Source organism: Leguminivora glycinivorella, chromosome 18 (assembly GCF_023078275.1).
Source record: "Leguminivora glycinivorella isolate SPB_JAAS2020 chromosome 18, LegGlyc_1.1, whole genome shotgun sequence".
Lineage (NCBI taxonomy): Eukaryota > Metazoa > Arthropoda > Insecta > Lepidoptera > Tortricidae > Leguminivora > Leguminivora glycinivorella.
The window spans coordinates 891,156-910,284 of record NC_062988.1 but is presented as its reverse complement, the minus strand read 5'-3'; the positions used below and the strand labels follow the sequence as shown (position 1 = coordinate 910,284).

The following is a 19,129-nucleotide window of genomic DNA, read 5'->3' as shown; positions in this document are numbered from 1 at the left end:
ATACAAACGTTGAATAGTAGAGAGTTTTCATCTGACAGTGTAATTTCCGCGCTCTTTGTATGGGCAGTTACATACATACATACATAGGTCGTATGAAACGTGCATAATTAAAACAGCTAACGCGTGCCTAGTGTTTTAACAGTTGTCTAGACTTGGACTGAACATGACTGGAGTTGGAATTTTAGGAAAGTGAGAAAATCGGAAGTTTCGAAATCGATTTTCTAGATTTGAACAAGCAAATACATAGTTGACTTGGTGATTTGGCTGCGAATGTTTATCTCAAACAAATATTTTTTAGAACTACGTCGGTGGCAAAAACATACGGCCAGTCTGATGCTAAGCAGTCTCCTTAGCCCTAATGGAAACCTGCAACTCCAGTAGTAGGAATTATACCCATTATGCGCGTTGCCGCCCCTAACACTCCGCACCCAACACACAACCTCACTTCTTTAACATCTGATGTTTTTCTAACCTTTTTGCTATAAATAGCTAACAAATGTGATCTAACAAATGAATCATATCATATAGGTAAGGTACAAAATTTTACGACAAACCATATACATTTTAAGACACTCTTGGAGAAACGTTTTAAGAAAATGAGAAATTTCAAAATGCATTCAAACACTTACCGAAATGAAAATGTAATTCTATCATACTCAGAAGCATGCAAAGCTCTGTGAAAGACACGCATGTACATAAAAGACATGTGCATGCATATAAGAGACATGTTTGAGTAAATTGAATGCCAGCATCGTTTGACGAAGACATCAAAGGGAGCGGATACATTTCCCGTTCGTCGCACTCGTAAAAGCGGTAACAGTCTGCGGGCTACCGTCTGAGACATACTGCCATGTGATATATCGGAGCTGCCAAAGCTTTCACAAATATCGGAAAACTCACTCTTGACTATACGGGTGTGTTCCGATATTATTTTTTATTTTCATTAAAATGGATAATGGAGGATTTATGTGTGAGTAAAATTTGTAGTCTAGCATTGTCTTCATCTCTCGATAGTTTTGACGATTTCACGGTACCTAAACTAATATTGTGTTAAAATTGACACATTAAAATTAGCGCCATCTAAAGTATCTAAACGTAACTGAGCATCAAATTAAAGGTTCCGTGTCCGAGGTAAGCTGTTTTTTGGGACGCTTGTTGCCTTTTATATAAGGAAAGTCCTCAAGTGTGCAAGCGTTTTACGCGGTTATATATATATTCTTTGCTCGCAGGTAGGTTATAGTTGAGGACAGACTTTAAACAGATAATAAAATAGAATACTTTTATAGACGTTAAACTTACGTGATACATATTCAAATATTAAATACGTTTTTAATTAACTATCTGTAGTTGTAATAATTGTTGTTTTCAAACTGATAATCTATACGCGTAAATAGTGTCACGGTCAAAAATCGGCTTGTACGGTCAAAAATCAATGCTTTCCTGACGCCGCGTTTAGTAATGTATTTGTTTTATTGATTCTCGAAAGCTGATGTGGAATTTCTATGAACATATTATCGCTTTAATAATACAACCTGTATGAATAGGCATGTATTCCTTTAAGGTAAAGTCGATACAACCTGTATGAATAGGCATGTATTCCTTTAAGGTAAAGTCGAGAAAGGTAGACGTTCAACCGGTTCTAAAGCGTAATCGCACCTCGCACCTCATCGTTACATCACTGAACGCGATTTCCTAGCATCGAACCGAACCAGTATTGGAATTTGTACAAAAGCTTAGTTCGTTCGTTCCTTTAGGTTGGTTTTTGTAATTTGCTGTCAAGTAATTCATGGTTTTATTATTCAATTATTTGGGAAAACTTAAGGAAAAGTCAACGAGACGATTGTGGTGCAAGCGAAATGGCTACTTCAGGATTCAGTGGCTCCCCTGATGTTGCTTTATGTCCATGGGCGGCGATCACGCGGCTCGTCTGCTCGTTTGCTGCCTATTTCATATAAAAAAAAAGACTAGTAAGTGAAATATCTTGATCTTTGTCTAGCTCGGCGAAAAATATGTAGTGTTGTATAATGTACCTAACGTGTTGCTAACCATAATAGTTTGCCATCGACAATCAGGTCAGTGGTGATTCGTCAAGAATTTGAAGGCATTTTAATAAACAATTGAGAAAATACCAGATGTCGGATATTTATTTATAATTGCTTCGTAGTGATCCCTCATCTCTATAGTAATAACTTTATTTGCATTTCTATGAATGCACGCCGAATATGGATGAATCGTTAAAGCATGATGCGGGCGATCACATTACTTAATTATGGTGATCGCTAAACGGCCATTGTGCGTAGACTATAGTGCGTGATCAATGATCATTCACTAAAACGATTGCGACCCACTTGTACTGGTTAGTCCTTTAGTACATTTAGGGTCACTTGCACCACCGAAAATGGTGGGTAAACCCGAGGTTAACCCACTATTTTATATGCAAGTGGCCCTTAGTTTAGTAAGTAGTACACCCGCACCGAAAGAAACTGTCACTCCGTATCGGTCATATCAGTCAGGTCATGCAGGGGTCTCAAAACTCTGGCCCGCCAAACGTCCCAATCCGAGTCTGCGCTCCGGCTCGTCACACGGCAGCGGATTGGAAAAAAGATAGTGGCTCGCCAGGAAAAATTTGAGGAGCCTTGAGGCAAAAATATATGGAGGGTTGTATGATGGAGCAAGATATACTAGCCGAGACTTGTTTTCACGCGCGCTCGGTTGGTTTTAGTTCGGATCCCTCTGATGTTTTTGCTGTCATTGTCATTCCTCCACTAGAGAATAAGGAGTTTGGTCTACTAGTGGAGGCAATTGCGTCTTTTGTACTAGTACATGTACTAGACAAGCCTACTTGAATGAAGCCCTAGTACTGTCACTGGCAAACTAATGAATTCTCGTCAGCCGATGAAAGGCATCCGATGATGGATGGATCAAGAAATGAATATATTGCGTCGCTTCAACGTTTTATGGACTCGTACATAATTGATATATTGTGTAAGTGGTTGCGTTATGCAGACGGTTTTCGGCTTATTAAAATGTTTTATACATTCTACAAGTTGAGAATGGATCATATCATAATGTGTCTGTCTGTTGTTTGATGATTGGTTTTATATGTAGCCGGAGAATAGTCGGATGATTTGTTTATATTAGAAGTATTCGCATAGGTAATAACTAACTCATTACCAGTATCACAATTTCGTTAACTTTCAACCACATTATTGCTAAGATTCGCAATTTCGCACTGAAACGAGCAGTTTCATGTGCTCTGTCTACCACTTTTGGGAATGCAGGCGTGAGTTTATGTATGTATGATTACTCATTATTGTGCACTTTTATGGCACGTGAGACCTGACAGTGACACCTCCTTTGTCATACAAATTTCTACAGAAAAGGTCAAACGAACCTGCAGATCGAAAAGAACATGCTATTGCAAAAATAACAAAGAAAAGATTGTTGTGAACAAATTATATGCAAGTTATTCAGCACCGTTACATCATCAGTAAACTTAGAACTTGAGTCATACTATTGTCTGGTGTTATCGTTATCGGTGCATCTCAATGCAGTTACACCTTCGAGATGAAGCCTCAATCAGATGCGGCCACGGGTCAAAATGTCGCCGCGCCGGTGGAGCAACCGAGCTAATGCTAGTTCTATCATGAACACTGATCATCGGTGAAACTTATATCTTTGCAATGTACTATATTTTCCTTGCTTACGCCATTGTTTGACATGTTAAATTCCTTTGTAAATAATATATGTATCTACGTAATTGTAAGACTGACAATGTATAACTATTACAAAATAAATCAATATATGAATTTATGAAATTACGCACAAACTACACAGACAGAAGTGTTAATAAAGAACTAGCTTATGCCCGAGGCTTCGTTCGCGTTAGAAAGAGAAAAAAGTGGCCTATGTCACTCTCCATCCCTTCAACTGTCTCCACTTAAAAAATCACGTCAATTCGTCGCTCCGTTTTGCCGTGAAAGACGGACAAACAAACAGACACACACACTTTCCCATTTATGATATTAGTATGGATGAGTGGTACTGGTGGATACCATGATTCGAGCAACGCAATTGAGTTGTATTTTACACCATTACATTGTTTATAACATTACAGAATAACAGTTAATAATTAAATTTTTCTACTTGTCGACTGTAATCTGTCAATTAGGACACCACAGACTAAACTATAAGTGCTAACTTTTCAGTGTTGGATACTCTATGGCAGTTCCGATTCAATTATAATAAGCTCATTATAATTGACTTTAGTTAACTGTAATAATTTCAAAAATAGAACTTCATACAATTTCTATACTAATTTGCGATACCTGGCAAATTTTCCTGCATCTGAAACACATTTTTTTTTATCTGTCGCGTTATCGGCCAAGCAGACGGTTATTACAAACAATTGGTTGCTAGGTAATTCGATGTTGATACAACGGTGAACGACTCTATAAACATTAATTTTAACTTGCATGAATGATGATATTTCCGTCCATTGATGATGAAGATGATGACTCGTAGAAAAAGTATTGTATACAATAGTGATATAATTAAGCTTTTCACTCTCGTACCGTACTATTAGGCCACTCAGCAAGCTTCGTGGCCTAAACATGGTACTCGACTGAAAAGCTTTGTATTATATCACGATTGTATAAAATACTGGGGTAATAATTGAACTATATATATATATATATATATATATTTTCTTTTCTGTACAGTGTTCGTTTGTCTATCATGTTTTTATTACTTTTTTCCTCTCAATTCGCTCAAAGGTTGACTGGAAGAGATCCCTTATAGGGATAAGTTCGCCTTTGTACACCATAACTATACTGTATTTCAATGTCCTAACTTGTCTTATGTACAATAAAGTGTTTACATACATACATACATACTATTATAACAGTCCAGGTTCAACCATAAAGCTAATTTTAAAATGTGGATCAAACGGTTGCGTTCCCATACTAAATTGCAAAAGGGTCGAATTTGTAGTGAGTTAGCTCGAACGCTCGGTCTAGTGATTGAGAATTGAGATGCTCTTTGGCTGGGTATACGACTACAGTGTCGAATGAAAACAAGAAAAAACATTGATCAGTTTTTTTCTTATAAATTGTTAGGAATAACGAGTTGCTGGAGACTGGTTCTATTCTAACAGAGGTGATTAGCCACAGGTCAAATGTCGCGGATGGAGTAAAGACGCCAACAATGGTGGCAATAAGGAAATATAAGGATGAATAATTAAGACTCCTTATTCCTTAGAGCGCTCATCAATTTCACGAAACGGCCATCGATAGATGGCGTTGGCGCTCGGTACGCGAGCACCTGCAACTCAACGCGCGTTTCAACGCCGACACAAATAATCTTGATAGTTTTGAATTAAATTGGTAATAACATAATTTTCAATTTTATACGGGGAATTTCCTGTTCATGGTATGGTAGTAGTAAATAAGGTGTATGAATGTAGTAAAAGTATAGTAGTCTACATATACATATATAAATACAGGTTTCCTAATTGATTGATTCAACAACCAATACCGCTGAGCCGAAACTACGAAAGCTTTTATTGAATGTATATGCATACTGATTGGTCCCATTTTTATCAGAACCCAGTTCTGATGATGGGATCCTGGAGAAATCCAGGGAACTCCTCAAGTCTGAAAGGCATACATATAGCGATTTTTGTGTTTTTATATGAATAGCATGCATTTACGTACGGAACAATGACATTTGGTGCAGTGGAACTGTTGATGATGGTCAGACCGGAACTCCCTAAATCTAAACGGCACAGTTATAGTGACTTTCATATTTTTATAAGAACAGCATGCACTTACGTCCAGAATAGTGACATTTGGTGCAGTGGAACTGCTCATGATGTTGTGTCACTTTTTAACCATCGCCTCAAATCTCTCAAGGAAGGACGGTTCTCAATTCGTCTGTTTTTTTTTTGTTTGTTCCTCGATATCTCCGTCGTTACTGGACCGATTTAAAAAATTTAATAATTAAAGCATTAAAAGCAGTTTTAAAAAATACCTACACATTTCTACATGTGCTCTGCCTACCCCTTTATGGGATACAGGCGTGATTGTATGTATGTATTTGTACATAATCCAACATTCGCAAGTAGCTTTCATCAGAACCCAAAAGGCGGCGGTTTTTTTTCTTAAAAATTATTAAACGTTTTTTTTATGGGATAGGAGGCAAACGAGCAGACAAGTTGCCTGATGGTAAGCGATCACTGCCGGCTATGGACACCCGAAGCACCAGAAGTGTTGGTGCGTTGCCGACCTTTAAGATGGATGTACGTTCTTTTCTTGAAGGTTTGAAGGTCGCATCGGTCCGGAAATACCGCTGGCAACAATTCATTCCACAGTTTAACTGTGCATGACGTGACCTGTGCAAAACATTGCGTCTTAGAAACATTTGAAAGGGTGAAAATCAAATTATGTACATGTTCGTTCTAAAAGTAGCTGATCAAACATCATCGGTTTGGAAAGCCTGCGGTTAAATTTTTGCTCCTTCCTTACTAGACATATTTTATTTAGAGGGTTTTGAGATTTAGGTAATAAAACAACGCTTCATTAGGTTTAATAGCATTATGTAAAGTATAATGTCAATGTAAGTGCAAGCAGTCTTATGAATAGAATAGCAGTTCTGTTGACCACCTCCTGACTCCATCATGAGACCTTGGACCTCATCTAGTTCGATGGTGCTCGTCGGCCCAAATCTAATGAGCCCAAACATGATGGGGTTATAATGAGGAGAATAGCAGTTCTGTTGACCACCTCCTGACTCCATCATGAGACCTTGGACTTCGTCTAGATCGATGGTGCTCGTCAGCCCAAATCTAATGAGCCCAAACATGATGGGGTTATGATGAGGAGAATAGCAGTTCTGTTGACCACCTCCTGACTCCATCATGAGAACTTGGACCTCGTCTAGTTCGATGGTGCTCGTCAGCCCAAATCTAATGAGCCCGAACATGATGGGGTTATGATGAGGAGAATAGCAGTTCTGTTGGCCTCCTCCTGACTCCATCATGAGACCCTGGACCTCATCTAGTTCGATGGTGCTCGTCAGCCCAAATCTAATGAGCCCAAACATGATGGGGTTATGATGAGGAGAATAGCAGTTCTGTTGACCACCTCCTGACTCCATCATGAGACCTTGGACCTCATCTAGTTCGATGGTGCTCGTCAGCCCAAATCTAATGAGCCCGAACATGATGGGGTTATGATGAGGAGAATAGCAGTTCTGTTGGCCACCTCCTGACCCCGTCATGAGACCTTGGACCTCATCTAGTTCGATGGTGTTCGTCAGCCCAAATCTAATGAGCCCAAATATGATGGGGTTATGATGAGGAGAACAGCAGTTCTGTTGACCACCTCCTGACTCCATCATGAGACCTTGGACCTCATCTAGATCGATGGTGCTCATCAGCCCAAATCTAATGAGCCCAAACATGGTGGAGTTATGATAAGTAGAATAGCAGTTCTGTTGAACATCTCCTGCCTGACTCCATCATCATGAGAACCAGAACCTCATCCTGGTCCCAAAATATAATAATAATTCAAACTCTCAACAAACTTCACGTATAACTTAAAATCCAAAATCATATGAAAAGCATGTCGAATGCTAAAATTGCATAAGGTGTAAAAAGGATCAAGATTTGTTTAGTCGCAGTTTACGGCACTTCTCGGAACTATCGCGCTGCTTACGAAAGCTAGGTGCGCCGGACGATCAAACGCAGGTCCGTTGTCTTCGAGCGCTCGGCGCAGACTGAGCGGGCTCGCGTTAGCACAGTGTCTTTTATTCGAATTTTAGGTGTTTTAAAAACATATCTATCGACATTAAGGTATGTCTTATATGTATGATTTTTTTTTTATAGGTCAATAAGAAGTTCTAGTTTAGGATAATATTATTTAAGAGTTATAAAAAATGCAGGAATCGCAGGAAAAATACATAATGTAAACCTCTTTTTATCGAAAAAATGGGGAGGATACGGAAGGTTATTTATCCACCATTTCAAGTAAATCTTAAAATGTCAAAGTATTAGCTAACTCGTACAGGATATAACAAATAGGATTGTGATCATTTATTACCCCAAATAACATTTTTAACAGCACAATCACGATTCTAAACGAGCTATTCCACTACGAAATTTGAAAACGTCTTCCGAAAAAACTGATTTTTCGGAAGTATAAAAAGACATATTTTAAAGTAGTACCAATTGACTTTCTAGCTTAAGATATGTACTTTTAGGAACATTATCATTTTTTTAATAATCATTTATAGTTTCTTTATAATTTTGAATGAAAAAGGTTCTATTTTGCAAAAAACGCTCGTCTTTAGGAATAAGGCCTCTTAATAATAACCTTCACCTAGACGCCTCTCTCGTTTTACTGCTATAAACATGTGTTTTAATAATCTTTACAAATACACACTACACACGTGTGAGTGTGAAGTCATGTCGCAAACGTAAATAATACACTCATTTCATCTTGGTGTATGTACCACCCTACGTTGGGAAGTCTATATCTTCCCCATTCTATAGTAACACAGCCCCATCGGTGCGTGTTATTTTAATCGTGAAACTTCTATGAAATTATGACGTTTAATTAAAAAAAAACACATAAACCCTCTCCTGTACCAGGGCCTGAATCTCCCCGCATAGCCAGTGTCCGTCGTCGACCCTATTGATAGTTCTCTTATATTTACCATCTTTCGTCTCCGTCAGACAAAGCCTAAGTAATATGCTGTTCATCATAAAACACTACTGACTCACCTTTTTCTATAAGATCGTTCCATTTCTTCGCCCAGCCCCTTAAACTTTTGGCATAAGTCTTCTCTATATCAGCCCTTTCTTGTACTAGGGCCTGTAACTCTCCGCATAGCCTGTGTCCATCGTCGACCCTCCTGGTTGTTCTCTTGTAGTTACCAGGCTCCCAGAAGGAGTCGGAGGTGACTGTGAGCATGGACTGCTCGTCGCTGTGGTGCGACATGGCGGTGCGACACTCACACACCGCCCCTCTGGAAAGAAGAGAAAAGGGGTTTAGAACAATGTAAAATGCAGACTATAGGTTACGATTTACGATGTTGTTTGAAATCTCGCGACAACTAGATAAAACCGTCGAGTTTGGAAACGGTCTGGACAAGGACTCTTGTGCTACGTGATATCCAGGATCTAAAGATGAAGTCCCAAGGGGTGCATAGATTATGCTGTTTATGTAAAGGCAGCCACTGAAAATCAGTCCGCCGGACGGCTGCGGCCAGTTAGTTTTTCGGCGCTGTCACTTTTTACGTCCAACTCAGGGACCGGCCACATCTAAGGGACCGGCCACATCTAAGAGACGCATGTCCTGAGGTGCGGAACGGACGTCTCCGCCACGCCGCCCCGAGACACGCGACGCTTAAATGGGAACGCTGCCTTACGTCGTTCCTATACAAAATGTACTGAGGAGACGTTTTTTGAATTACATTCAGGCGGCGTGGCGGAGACGTCCGTTGCGCGCCCCGAGACACGCGACGCTTAAGTGGGAACGCTGCCTAAGAGACGCATGTCCTGAGGTGCGGAACGGACGTCCGCGCCACGCCGCCTGAATGTAATTCAAAAAACGTCTCCTCAGTACATTTTGTATAGAAAGGACGTAAGACGCGCCGCCAAGCGGCGTGGCGCGGACGTCCGTTGCGCGCCCCGAGACACGCGACGCTTAAGTGGGAACGCTGCCTCAGACTGTTGCTGTCCGGAGCACTGATCGTCAGTGTGTTTAATCCTGTATTTAATCAACGATACGTACGTGTATCAAACATATTAAAAAAAGCTTTGGATTGGATAACATTTAAGAGCGATTTTTTTATGAAATCGTAGACGTTAATACTTCTATGCGTTGTAATGTATGCATCTTAAATGTAATATTGTAAATATAAATGTAATAATTTTTTTTGGCTTATTTTGCACAGAATGTTAAATACAAAAGGACAGACAATTTACAACAACAGACAATTTAAGTCGAGCTGTAAACTTGTAATCTGAGATTGTCAAGCAGATTCGCGAGGTCATAGACAATAAACAGTTATTGCTGTAATACTCGTAAACTAAGAGCAGAAAATTTATTATTCGAAAAATAAATAAGAAACATACAAAAAACAGTAATATGTAGCAATAGGATGAAACGAACTTAAATATTTTGAATGATTCACGGTTATTTTCGTTAGACTTATACAGACCGAGTTTTCCATGATCACGATATTCACGATGCTTGTAAATGCGTCGAAATATCGGGAGCTTGGCAAAAATGAAGCAGAGTGTGTAGGTGTTTTTTTTTATTCACTAGATTTATCATCTAACATGACCTACATAACACTATTTACAAGTATGCTGTTGTTGAAAGATGATCATAATTATATCAGATTGAAACAGTCATATATAATAGGGTGTTTCATATTTGTATGGGAAAAATAAAATTGTGATATTTTTTCTGATTTCGCTCGGCTTTCGGTTCTAGCTTATCTTAAACGCCTATATACCAAATTTAAAGTGATTTGGACATTGTTTAGAGGTCGCACTGGATGAACAGTTTGAAAAAAAGTCGCTAAAAAGTAATGTTACTCAATTTTCTTTTCAAATAAAACAATAGAGTAGTTGTAACTTATTTGAAAGTAAAAGTAAACTTAAAATACAACAGTTGTAACATCCATTCTTCATAAAATAAGTCATCATCATCATTTAGCTTACATGTGTAAGCCGCAACCTTATCTTTTGTTCGCAAGTAGTAACGCATTTTCTGTGATGTTCGACGACTTTCAGCGAGAACCGTTTTGCTCTTCATCTTTGACTGGAGCGTTAATTTTTATTATTAAATATATAGGTATACTTACTCTTCTTTGCGGTATGATAGACTATTGTTAGACTATCGACCAAGTCTGGTGTTAGGGCTACAATAATCGCTAACATCCTGAACATTAAATAGTTCTAAGACAAAAATCAAAAATGTAAGTAGGGTCTATATCCCGGTCAATATACTTAAGTCAATGAACGATCTTGTTTTCTTCTTTGTCGTCACACTCTTGGCAGAGTGGTCGTGGTCGTCACATCAGGGGTGGTAGCAAGCTTAACAATGCATCGACATTCCTTACGCATTCGTAGAGTGGGCCACTAAGTGCAGCCTTGACTTGGCTGGTCCATCGCATCTGAACCTTCTGCAGGATACTCTTAGCTTTCTTCTGCAGCACCACATTTCTAGGAAATCTATCTTCTTTTCCCTTGAAGTCCACGTCTCAGCACCGTAAAGAAATATGGGAAAATTGGGAGATACTAATGCCCTGACAAGTCGCATTTTAGTGGCATTTGTGATGAAGATTCTCCATATTTTGCCGAGCCGGTCCATGGCGGACCTGGTGATAGCCAATGTACCGCTTGATATCATCCACCTATCCTGTTATCAGTGCCCCGAGAGGGCCGAGAGACCACTGCTTCATGCCAAAAACAGGACAAAAAACCAAAAAAACTTGTTCCTTAGAAGGAAGTCGAGCGTCCAAAAAAATACCATAAGAAACCTTGCCTAGGAACTAAATGCCACGTCAACTAGTAATTTTTTTAAAAGAACTTGCTTCAATATAAAAACTTTTCATTAAAATCACTTTTATACCACCTACTACAAAAAGTTACATAAATTTTGTTTCTAGCCTTTCCTGCGCCCATACTAACTTCTTCAGACAAAAGTTGCCACAGTGTGCGACCTCTAAATATTGTCCGATTTCCCTGATTTTTGGTATATGGGCTCTGTATAGGTGTAGAAACAAGAAGAAAAGCGAAGTCAAAGATAAATCAAAATTTTGGAAAAATGAAACACCCTAATATATAAACCAAATATCTTTATGCTTTAACGATAAGGAAAAATTGCTGATGAAATTTCAGATGAAAACAGATTTGTATTTGAAAAAGGACCCTTTAGGCATAGAACGCCACAAATAACAATAACATAAACGTAATCTAGCAACCTTGATATTACCATCAATGACGATCCTTCGATACTCTCATACTCTGACTAATTGTATTTCTATTCACGTTTGTTTATAAAATTCACATCACGTCATTTCATTGGCATTGTGGTCATCTGATGTCATAACTGCATAAAAAATTATGGATACAAAAAATATCGTCAAATTAAGGAGTTATTTATAGTTTTCTTACCTGCAATATTGTTAAAGAAGTATAATTTGCATTAATATAGAATATTTCCTTGTTTACGTCTGACTATGATTTTTAAATGCATTTGTACAGTTTGTATGATTTGTATCTAGATTTTTAGACACAACAATAGTGTCGTGGATGATACTTTGACAATTGGTATAGAATTTTAATTTAAAAGTATCGTAGGTAGTAATTTAATAGTTTATGACCTCTTATCGCGAATCGTACCCACTCAATAAATGATGTCGATTACCTACTACCGCATCCAAAATTTATAAGGAATTTATGTTAAAATCAAGTTGTTCACACACATATTAGTAATTTTAGTATAAAATTGAATGTGTATTGCATTGAATACTGAGCTGGACTCAGAACAGCCTTACTTAAAAGGTAATGATTGGATCATTAGCGACGCTGTGTCTGTGGTGAAGTTCAAGGGTACACATTACGACCTCAAGGTCATGATGGAAAAACACAAACACTGATAGTAGGTATAAATATATAAATAAACCTGCCTTTGCGTTGCCGTAGTCGGATAAAATAGTACATTACGATACAAGTGCGTAAAAAAGGAAGTTCGAAACGAGTGGCGATAAATTAAATTTAAATCGACACGAGTTACGAATTTCCTTTTCGCACGTGTATCGTACGACGTTTTTCAGTACAGATGGCCCACTTCTCGCACTAGTGCGTTAAAAAAACACCATCTGTACTGAAAAGGATATTTATTTTGTGATAGGAAGTTTGGAGTGCAGTAGTTAGCTAAACACCGGAGGATTCTCAATTGTGCGGCCGGTATTATTTGTGACCGGATTCGATCCCAGGCCCATCGGTTTTGCAGGCAGGGTCACTACCAACTAACCAGGTTTTTTAGTTTCTTGTAGTGGCAAATAATCTCTTATCTTTTTCAGACACATTTGCATAAATATTTCAAAAATTTGTTTATTAACAGCAGCAATAGCGAAAGTCTACGTTTTTAACTCGCTTTGCTTTTTTTGTCCGGGAGTTCTCCTCTACGGGTGGCAATTCTCAACCGATACCAGGGACCGGCCCGCTATCCCTTATACGGGGTTTTGTATGGGTATTTCGTTAGGCTTAACTTACCCTACCCTTTTGACGCGATACCCTTTCATTTTGCTTTTAAAGCCCTAACGAAAGCGCTTACCTAAAATAGCCCAATACCCTTTCAAAACCCTTATCATCGGCTCAGCCTAACGCCATAAGGGTGAGCCTTATATTGGGTTTTATTTGCTTTCCCTTATAGATCATATCGTGCGAGTTTAAATCCTATACCTCGCTCATAAAGCACACATTACTCCGAACGAAATAACATACGATCGTTACCTATGGCGGCACAGTGTGTGATATTTGCGCGTTTCTGTTTAATGGAAACGGCTGTAGATAAAATAAGGTTCAATTTTCAATACCAAATACTTATAGTTATGATAGGCTCCTGCTTTGCTCGGGTGTAACACAGGCAAACGCTGCTTTTTAGGGTTCCGTAGTCAACTAGGAACCCTTATAGTTTCGCCATGTCTGTCTGTCCGTCCGTCCGTCAGCGGATAATCTCAGTAACCGTTAGCACTAGAAAGCTGAAATTTGGTCCCAATATGTATATCAAATCAATCACGCCAACAAAGTTCAAAAATAAAAAATGGCAAAAATATTTTATTAGGGTACCCCCCCATGTAAAGTGGGGGCTGATTTTTTTTTTCATTCCAACCACAACGTGTGATATATTGTTGGATAGGTATTTAAAAATGAATAAGGGTTTACTAAGATTGTTTTTTGATAATATTGATATTTTCGGAAATAATCGCTCCTAAAGGAAAAAAAAGTGCGTCCCCCCCCTCTAACTTTTGAACCATAAGTTTAAAAAATATGAAAAAAATCACAAAACTAGAACTTTATAACGACTTTCTAGGAAAATTGTTTTGAACTTGATAGGTTCTGACCGTAGCCCGACACGCTCTTGGCCGGTTTTTTTTATCGGACTTGTCTTGATGAGTACCCGAAGTCTAGCTGATGCTGAACCCTGGCTGCACCTAGGAGAACTCGGGTTTAGTGTAACACAGGCAAACGCTGTTTTCGTCATCGGACTTGTCTTGATGAGTACTCGAGTGAGCAGTACCCGAAGTGCAGTTGATGCTGAACCCTGGCTGCACCTAGGGGAACTCGGGTTTAGTGTTACACAGGCAAACGCTGTTTTCGTCATCGGACTTGTCTTGATGAGTACTCGAGTGAGCAGTACCCGAAGTCCAGCTGATGCTGAACCCTGGCTGCACCTAGGGGAACTCGGGTTTAGTGTAACCCAGGCAAACGCTGTTTTCGTCATCGGACTTGTCTTGATGAGTACTCGAGCGAGCAGTACCCAAAGTCCAGCTGATGCTGAACTCTGGCTGCACCTATGGGAACTCGGGTTTAGTGTTACACAGGCAAACGCTGTTTTCGTCATCGGACTTGTCTTGATGAGTACTCGAGTGAGCAGTACCCGAAGTCCAGCTGATGCTGAACCCTGGCTGCATCTAGGAGAACTCGGGTTTAGTGTAACACAGGCAAACGCTGTTTTCGTCATCGGACTTGTCTTGATGAGTACTCGAGTGAGCAGTACCCGAAGTCCAGCTGATGCTGAACCCTGGCTGCACCTAGGGGAACTCGGGTTTAGTGTAAAACAACACAGGCAAACGCTGTTTTCTTCATCGGACTTGTCTTGATGAGTACTCGAGTGAGCAGTACCCGAAGTGCAGTTGATGCTGAACCCTGGCTGCACCTAGGGGAACTCGGGTTTAGTGTTACACAGGCAAACGCTGTTTTCGTCATCGGACTTGTCTTGATGAGTACTCGAGTGAGCAGTACCCGAAATCCAGCTGATGCTAAACCCTGGCTGCAGCTAGGGGAACTCGGGTTTAGTGTAACCCAGGCAAACGCTGTTTTCGTCATCGGACTTGTCTTGATGAGTACTCGAGCGAGCAGTACCCAAAGTCCAGCTGATGCTGAACTCTGGCTGCACCTATGGGAACTCGGGTTTAGTGTTACACAGGCAAACGCTGTTTTCGTCATCGGACTTGTCTTGATGAGTACTCGAGTGAGCAGTACCCGAAGTCCAGCTGATGCTGAACCCTGGCTGCATCTAGGAGAACTCGGGTTTAGTGTAACACAGGCAAACGCTGTTTTCGTCATCGGACTTGTCTTGATGAGTACTCGAGTGAGCAGTACCCGAAGTCCAGCTGATGCTGAACCCTGGCTGCACCTAGGGGAACTCGGGTTTAGTGTAAAACAACACAGGCAAACGCTGTTTTCTTCATCGGACTTGTCTTGAGTACTCGAATGAGCAGTACCCAGTACCCAAAGTCCAGCTGATGCTGAACTCTGTTTGCACCTAGGGGAACTCGAGTTTAGTGTAACACAGGCAAACGCTGTTTTCATCATCGGACTAGTCTTAATGAGTATTTGGGTGAGCTGTACCCAAGATAGAGCTGATGCTGAAACCTAGCTGTACCTAGGGGAACTCGGGTTTGGTGTAACATAGGCAAACGCTGTTTGCGTCATCGGACATGTCTTGACGAGGACTTGGGTGCGCAGTAGCGCAAGACAGCGCTGTAGCTGAGCCCTGGCGGTATCTAGGGCAACTCTGGTTTCGGTACATTATAATATAGAAATATTTCATGCAATCTCAAGTTAGGCATAAAAACATAATATTAATTGAACAAAAATCTTACCAGAAGTGAATATTAACATCAAGTAGTTAGAACACATTTATTAATTTGCCATACATGAAACACTTTATTTGTGTCTAAAAAAATACGTATGTATATCCATTTGAATATCAAAATTAAGTACAGTCGATTTCACTAATAGTAACACAGGGAATAAAGAGAATACTGGAGTTCCAAGCGTCCATAGACTACGGTTACTACTTACTATCAGACGCGCTGTATGCTTGATTTCCACCAGAAAAGTATTTCAGTTTCAAACGATCTTCATAGAATTCACAACAATCAACAGAAATAGTTTGACAGATTCTATGGTACTACTCAACTCAACCAAGTACCAGTCATAAAGACGAGTCTCAGATATTTCACGATGACGAAAACAGCGTTTGCCTATGTTACACCAAACCCGCGTTCCCTTGGGAATAGCCAGGGTTCAGCATCAGCTCTACCTTGGTTACTGCTCACACAAGTACTCATCAAGACAAGTCCGATGACAAAAACAGCGCTTGCCTATGTTACTCCAAACCCGCGTTCCCCTGGGAAAAGCCAGGGTTCAGCATCAGCTCTCTACTTTGGTTACTGCTCACTCAAGTACTCATCAAGACAAGTCCGATGACGAAAACAGCGCTTGCCTATGTTACTCCAAACCCGCGTTCCCCTGGGAAAAGCCAGGGTTCAGCATCAGCTCTACCTTGGTTACTGCTCACTCAAGTACTCATCAAGACAAGTCCGATGACGAAAACAGCGTTTGCCTATGTTGCACGAAACCCGAGTTCCCTTAGGAATAGCCAGGGTTCAGCATCAGCTCTACCTTGGTTACTGCTCCCTCAAGTACTCATCAATACAAATCCGATGACGAAAACAGCGTTTGCCTATGTTGCACGAAACCCGAGTTCCCCTAGGAATAGCCAGGGTTCAGCATCAGCTCTGCCCTGGTTACTCCTCACTCAAGTACTCACCAAAACAAGTCCGATGACGAAAACAGCGCTTGCCTATGTTACTCCAAACCCGCGTTCCCCTAGGAATAGCCAGGGTTCAGGATCAGCTCTACCTTGGTTACTGCTCACACAAGTACTCATCAAGACAAGTCCGATGACGAAAACAGCGCTTGCCTATGTTACTCCAAACCCGCGTTCCCCTGGGAAAAGCCAGGGTTCAGCATCAGCTCTACCTTGGTTACTGCTCACTCAAGTACTCATCAATACAAGTCCGATGACGAAAACAGCGTTTGCCTATGTTGCACGAAACCCGAGTTCCCTTAGGAATAGCCAGGGTTCAGCATCAGCTCTACCTTGGTTACTGCTCACACAAGTACTCATCAAGACAAGTCCGATGACGAAAACAGCGCTTGCCTATGTTACTCCAAACCCGCGTTCCCCTGGGAAAAGCCAGGGTTCAGCATCAGCTCTACCTTGGTTACTGCTCACTCAAGTACTCATCAATACAAGTCCGATGACGAAAACAGCGTTTGCCTATGTTGCACGAAACCCGAGTTCCCCTAGAAATAGCCAGGGTTCAGCATCAGCTCTACCTTGGTTACAGCTCACTCAAGTACTCATCAAAACAAGTCCGATGACGAAAACAGCGCTTGCCTATGTTAAACCAAACCCGCGTTCCCCTGGGAAAAGCCAGGGTTCAGCATCAGCTCTATCTTAGGAACTGCTCACCCAATTAACTCATCAAGGCGAGTTGGATGACGAAAACGGCTTATTTTTATGTTGGCAATTAACGTTTTCAATGTGTAATGATAATGGCAGGGAGTATAGAAGTATAAAGGAGGAACATCTGTCGAAGTACAACAATCGCAAAAATGACCGGCTGAGGCCTTGTAATTGCAGTTACAAATCTCTCCGCTTGGAGCGCATGTCTCGCTCAATGATCAGCGATGTGACATGACATTAGACGTTCTTTTCTCTAGGCTGATTTCGTCAGACTGAGTAAGTCAAGACGTAGTCCCGTGGTAGTGCGCTGGCTTCGTACGCAGATGTTCTCGGGTTCGATTCTGACAGCGATCTTTTTGCTTTTTGTTTTTTTTTATACATTAATTTTCTTTTTGTTGTATTTTTATTTGTGTTTATTTATTGTTTTATTCAGACAAATGTTAATTTAAGCCCTTTAACATTGTTTGCCCCATGTTAGGATTCTTAGGTAATGTTGTAAGTCTTGAGAATGAAATTTCGAAAAGTAGTAACAAAACAAAATATTTTTGGACATTAAAAAAATAAAAAAAATTGAAGAAAAATATTAGTAGAAAAAAATAAAAACGATCTCATCAGGATTTGAACCCGGGACCTCTTGCTCCGTAGGCGGGGTCACTACCGATAAGGCTAAGAGATTGTCAAACCCTTATCTCCCTGCTATTGCAGCGCCACCTATCTTCTCTTTTATATGTGCACTTCTGATACTTAAAGCTTTTGCTCCTTATATTTCTAAACTCCATAGATAATGGTTAATTGTATTGATTTTCGGCCAACACTGTATGCATGTAAATATACATGTATATTTACATGCATACATACATATTTATATATTTATATTCATACATACATACCTACATACATTCATACATACCTACATACATTCATACGTACGAACATACATACTGATCTATGGGCGACGATGATCATTTACCATCAGGCGATCCTCAGTCCCTTGTCTCCCAGTTCATTAAAAATAATTTCTAGCCGTGTTCTACTTCTATCCAACGAAAACATGTTTCGTTGCAAAATTAAAAATGGGGCGCATAGTGCGGAGTGGCAACAGCGCATTTTCCTTCCGCCTCTTACACTAGCTTAGATTCATAATCCTGTCTCTTTCACGCAAGGCTCGACTACGCTTCAACAAAAGGGAAAGCCTTATAAATAGCGCTTAAAATAAGGGTAACCCTTATTAAAGGCTTGCAAGCCGTATCGGATAGCGGTAAGCCAATGCACAGGGCTAGCTTTATTGTTTTGCTAAGTTTTTTGTAAGGGCTAGTCAAATGAATGGGCTTGCAGTTCGAAAGGGAGAGTCTCTCGATTGGGTCGTCCTTACGTTAGGGATTCCCAATGAAAGGCTTGTAGCGCGGAAGGGGTTGTCCGGTCCCTGACCGATACTCATGAAATTTTGTTGCCAGATTCTATGGGACCGGCCGTACTTAAGAGACGCATGTCCTGAGGTGCGGAACGGACGTCCGCGCCACGCCGCCTGAATGTAATTCAAAAAACGTCTCCTCAGTACTCCGTTC

General features: G+C 40.3%; 1 protein-coding gene across 4 annotated transcripts in view; it reads right to left on the bottom strand.

Moving 5' to 3' along the window:
* LOC125236029 (protein kinase C and casein kinase substrate in neurons protein 1) overlaps positions 1–19,129 on the bottom strand; it is a 221,325-nt gene that overhangs the window by 114,427 nt on the left and 87,769 nt on the right. For all 4 annotated transcript variants that reach the window (XM_048142715.1, XM_048142712.1, XM_048142713.1 and 1 more), the window contains one exon: positions 8,783–9,027. In XM_048142715.1, coding sequence (XP_047998672.1) covers positions 8,783–8,999 — 217 coding nt within the window. In that variant the 5' untranslated portion in view covers positions 9,000–9,027. The remainder of the gene's footprint in view (positions 1–8,782; positions 9,028–19,129) is intronic.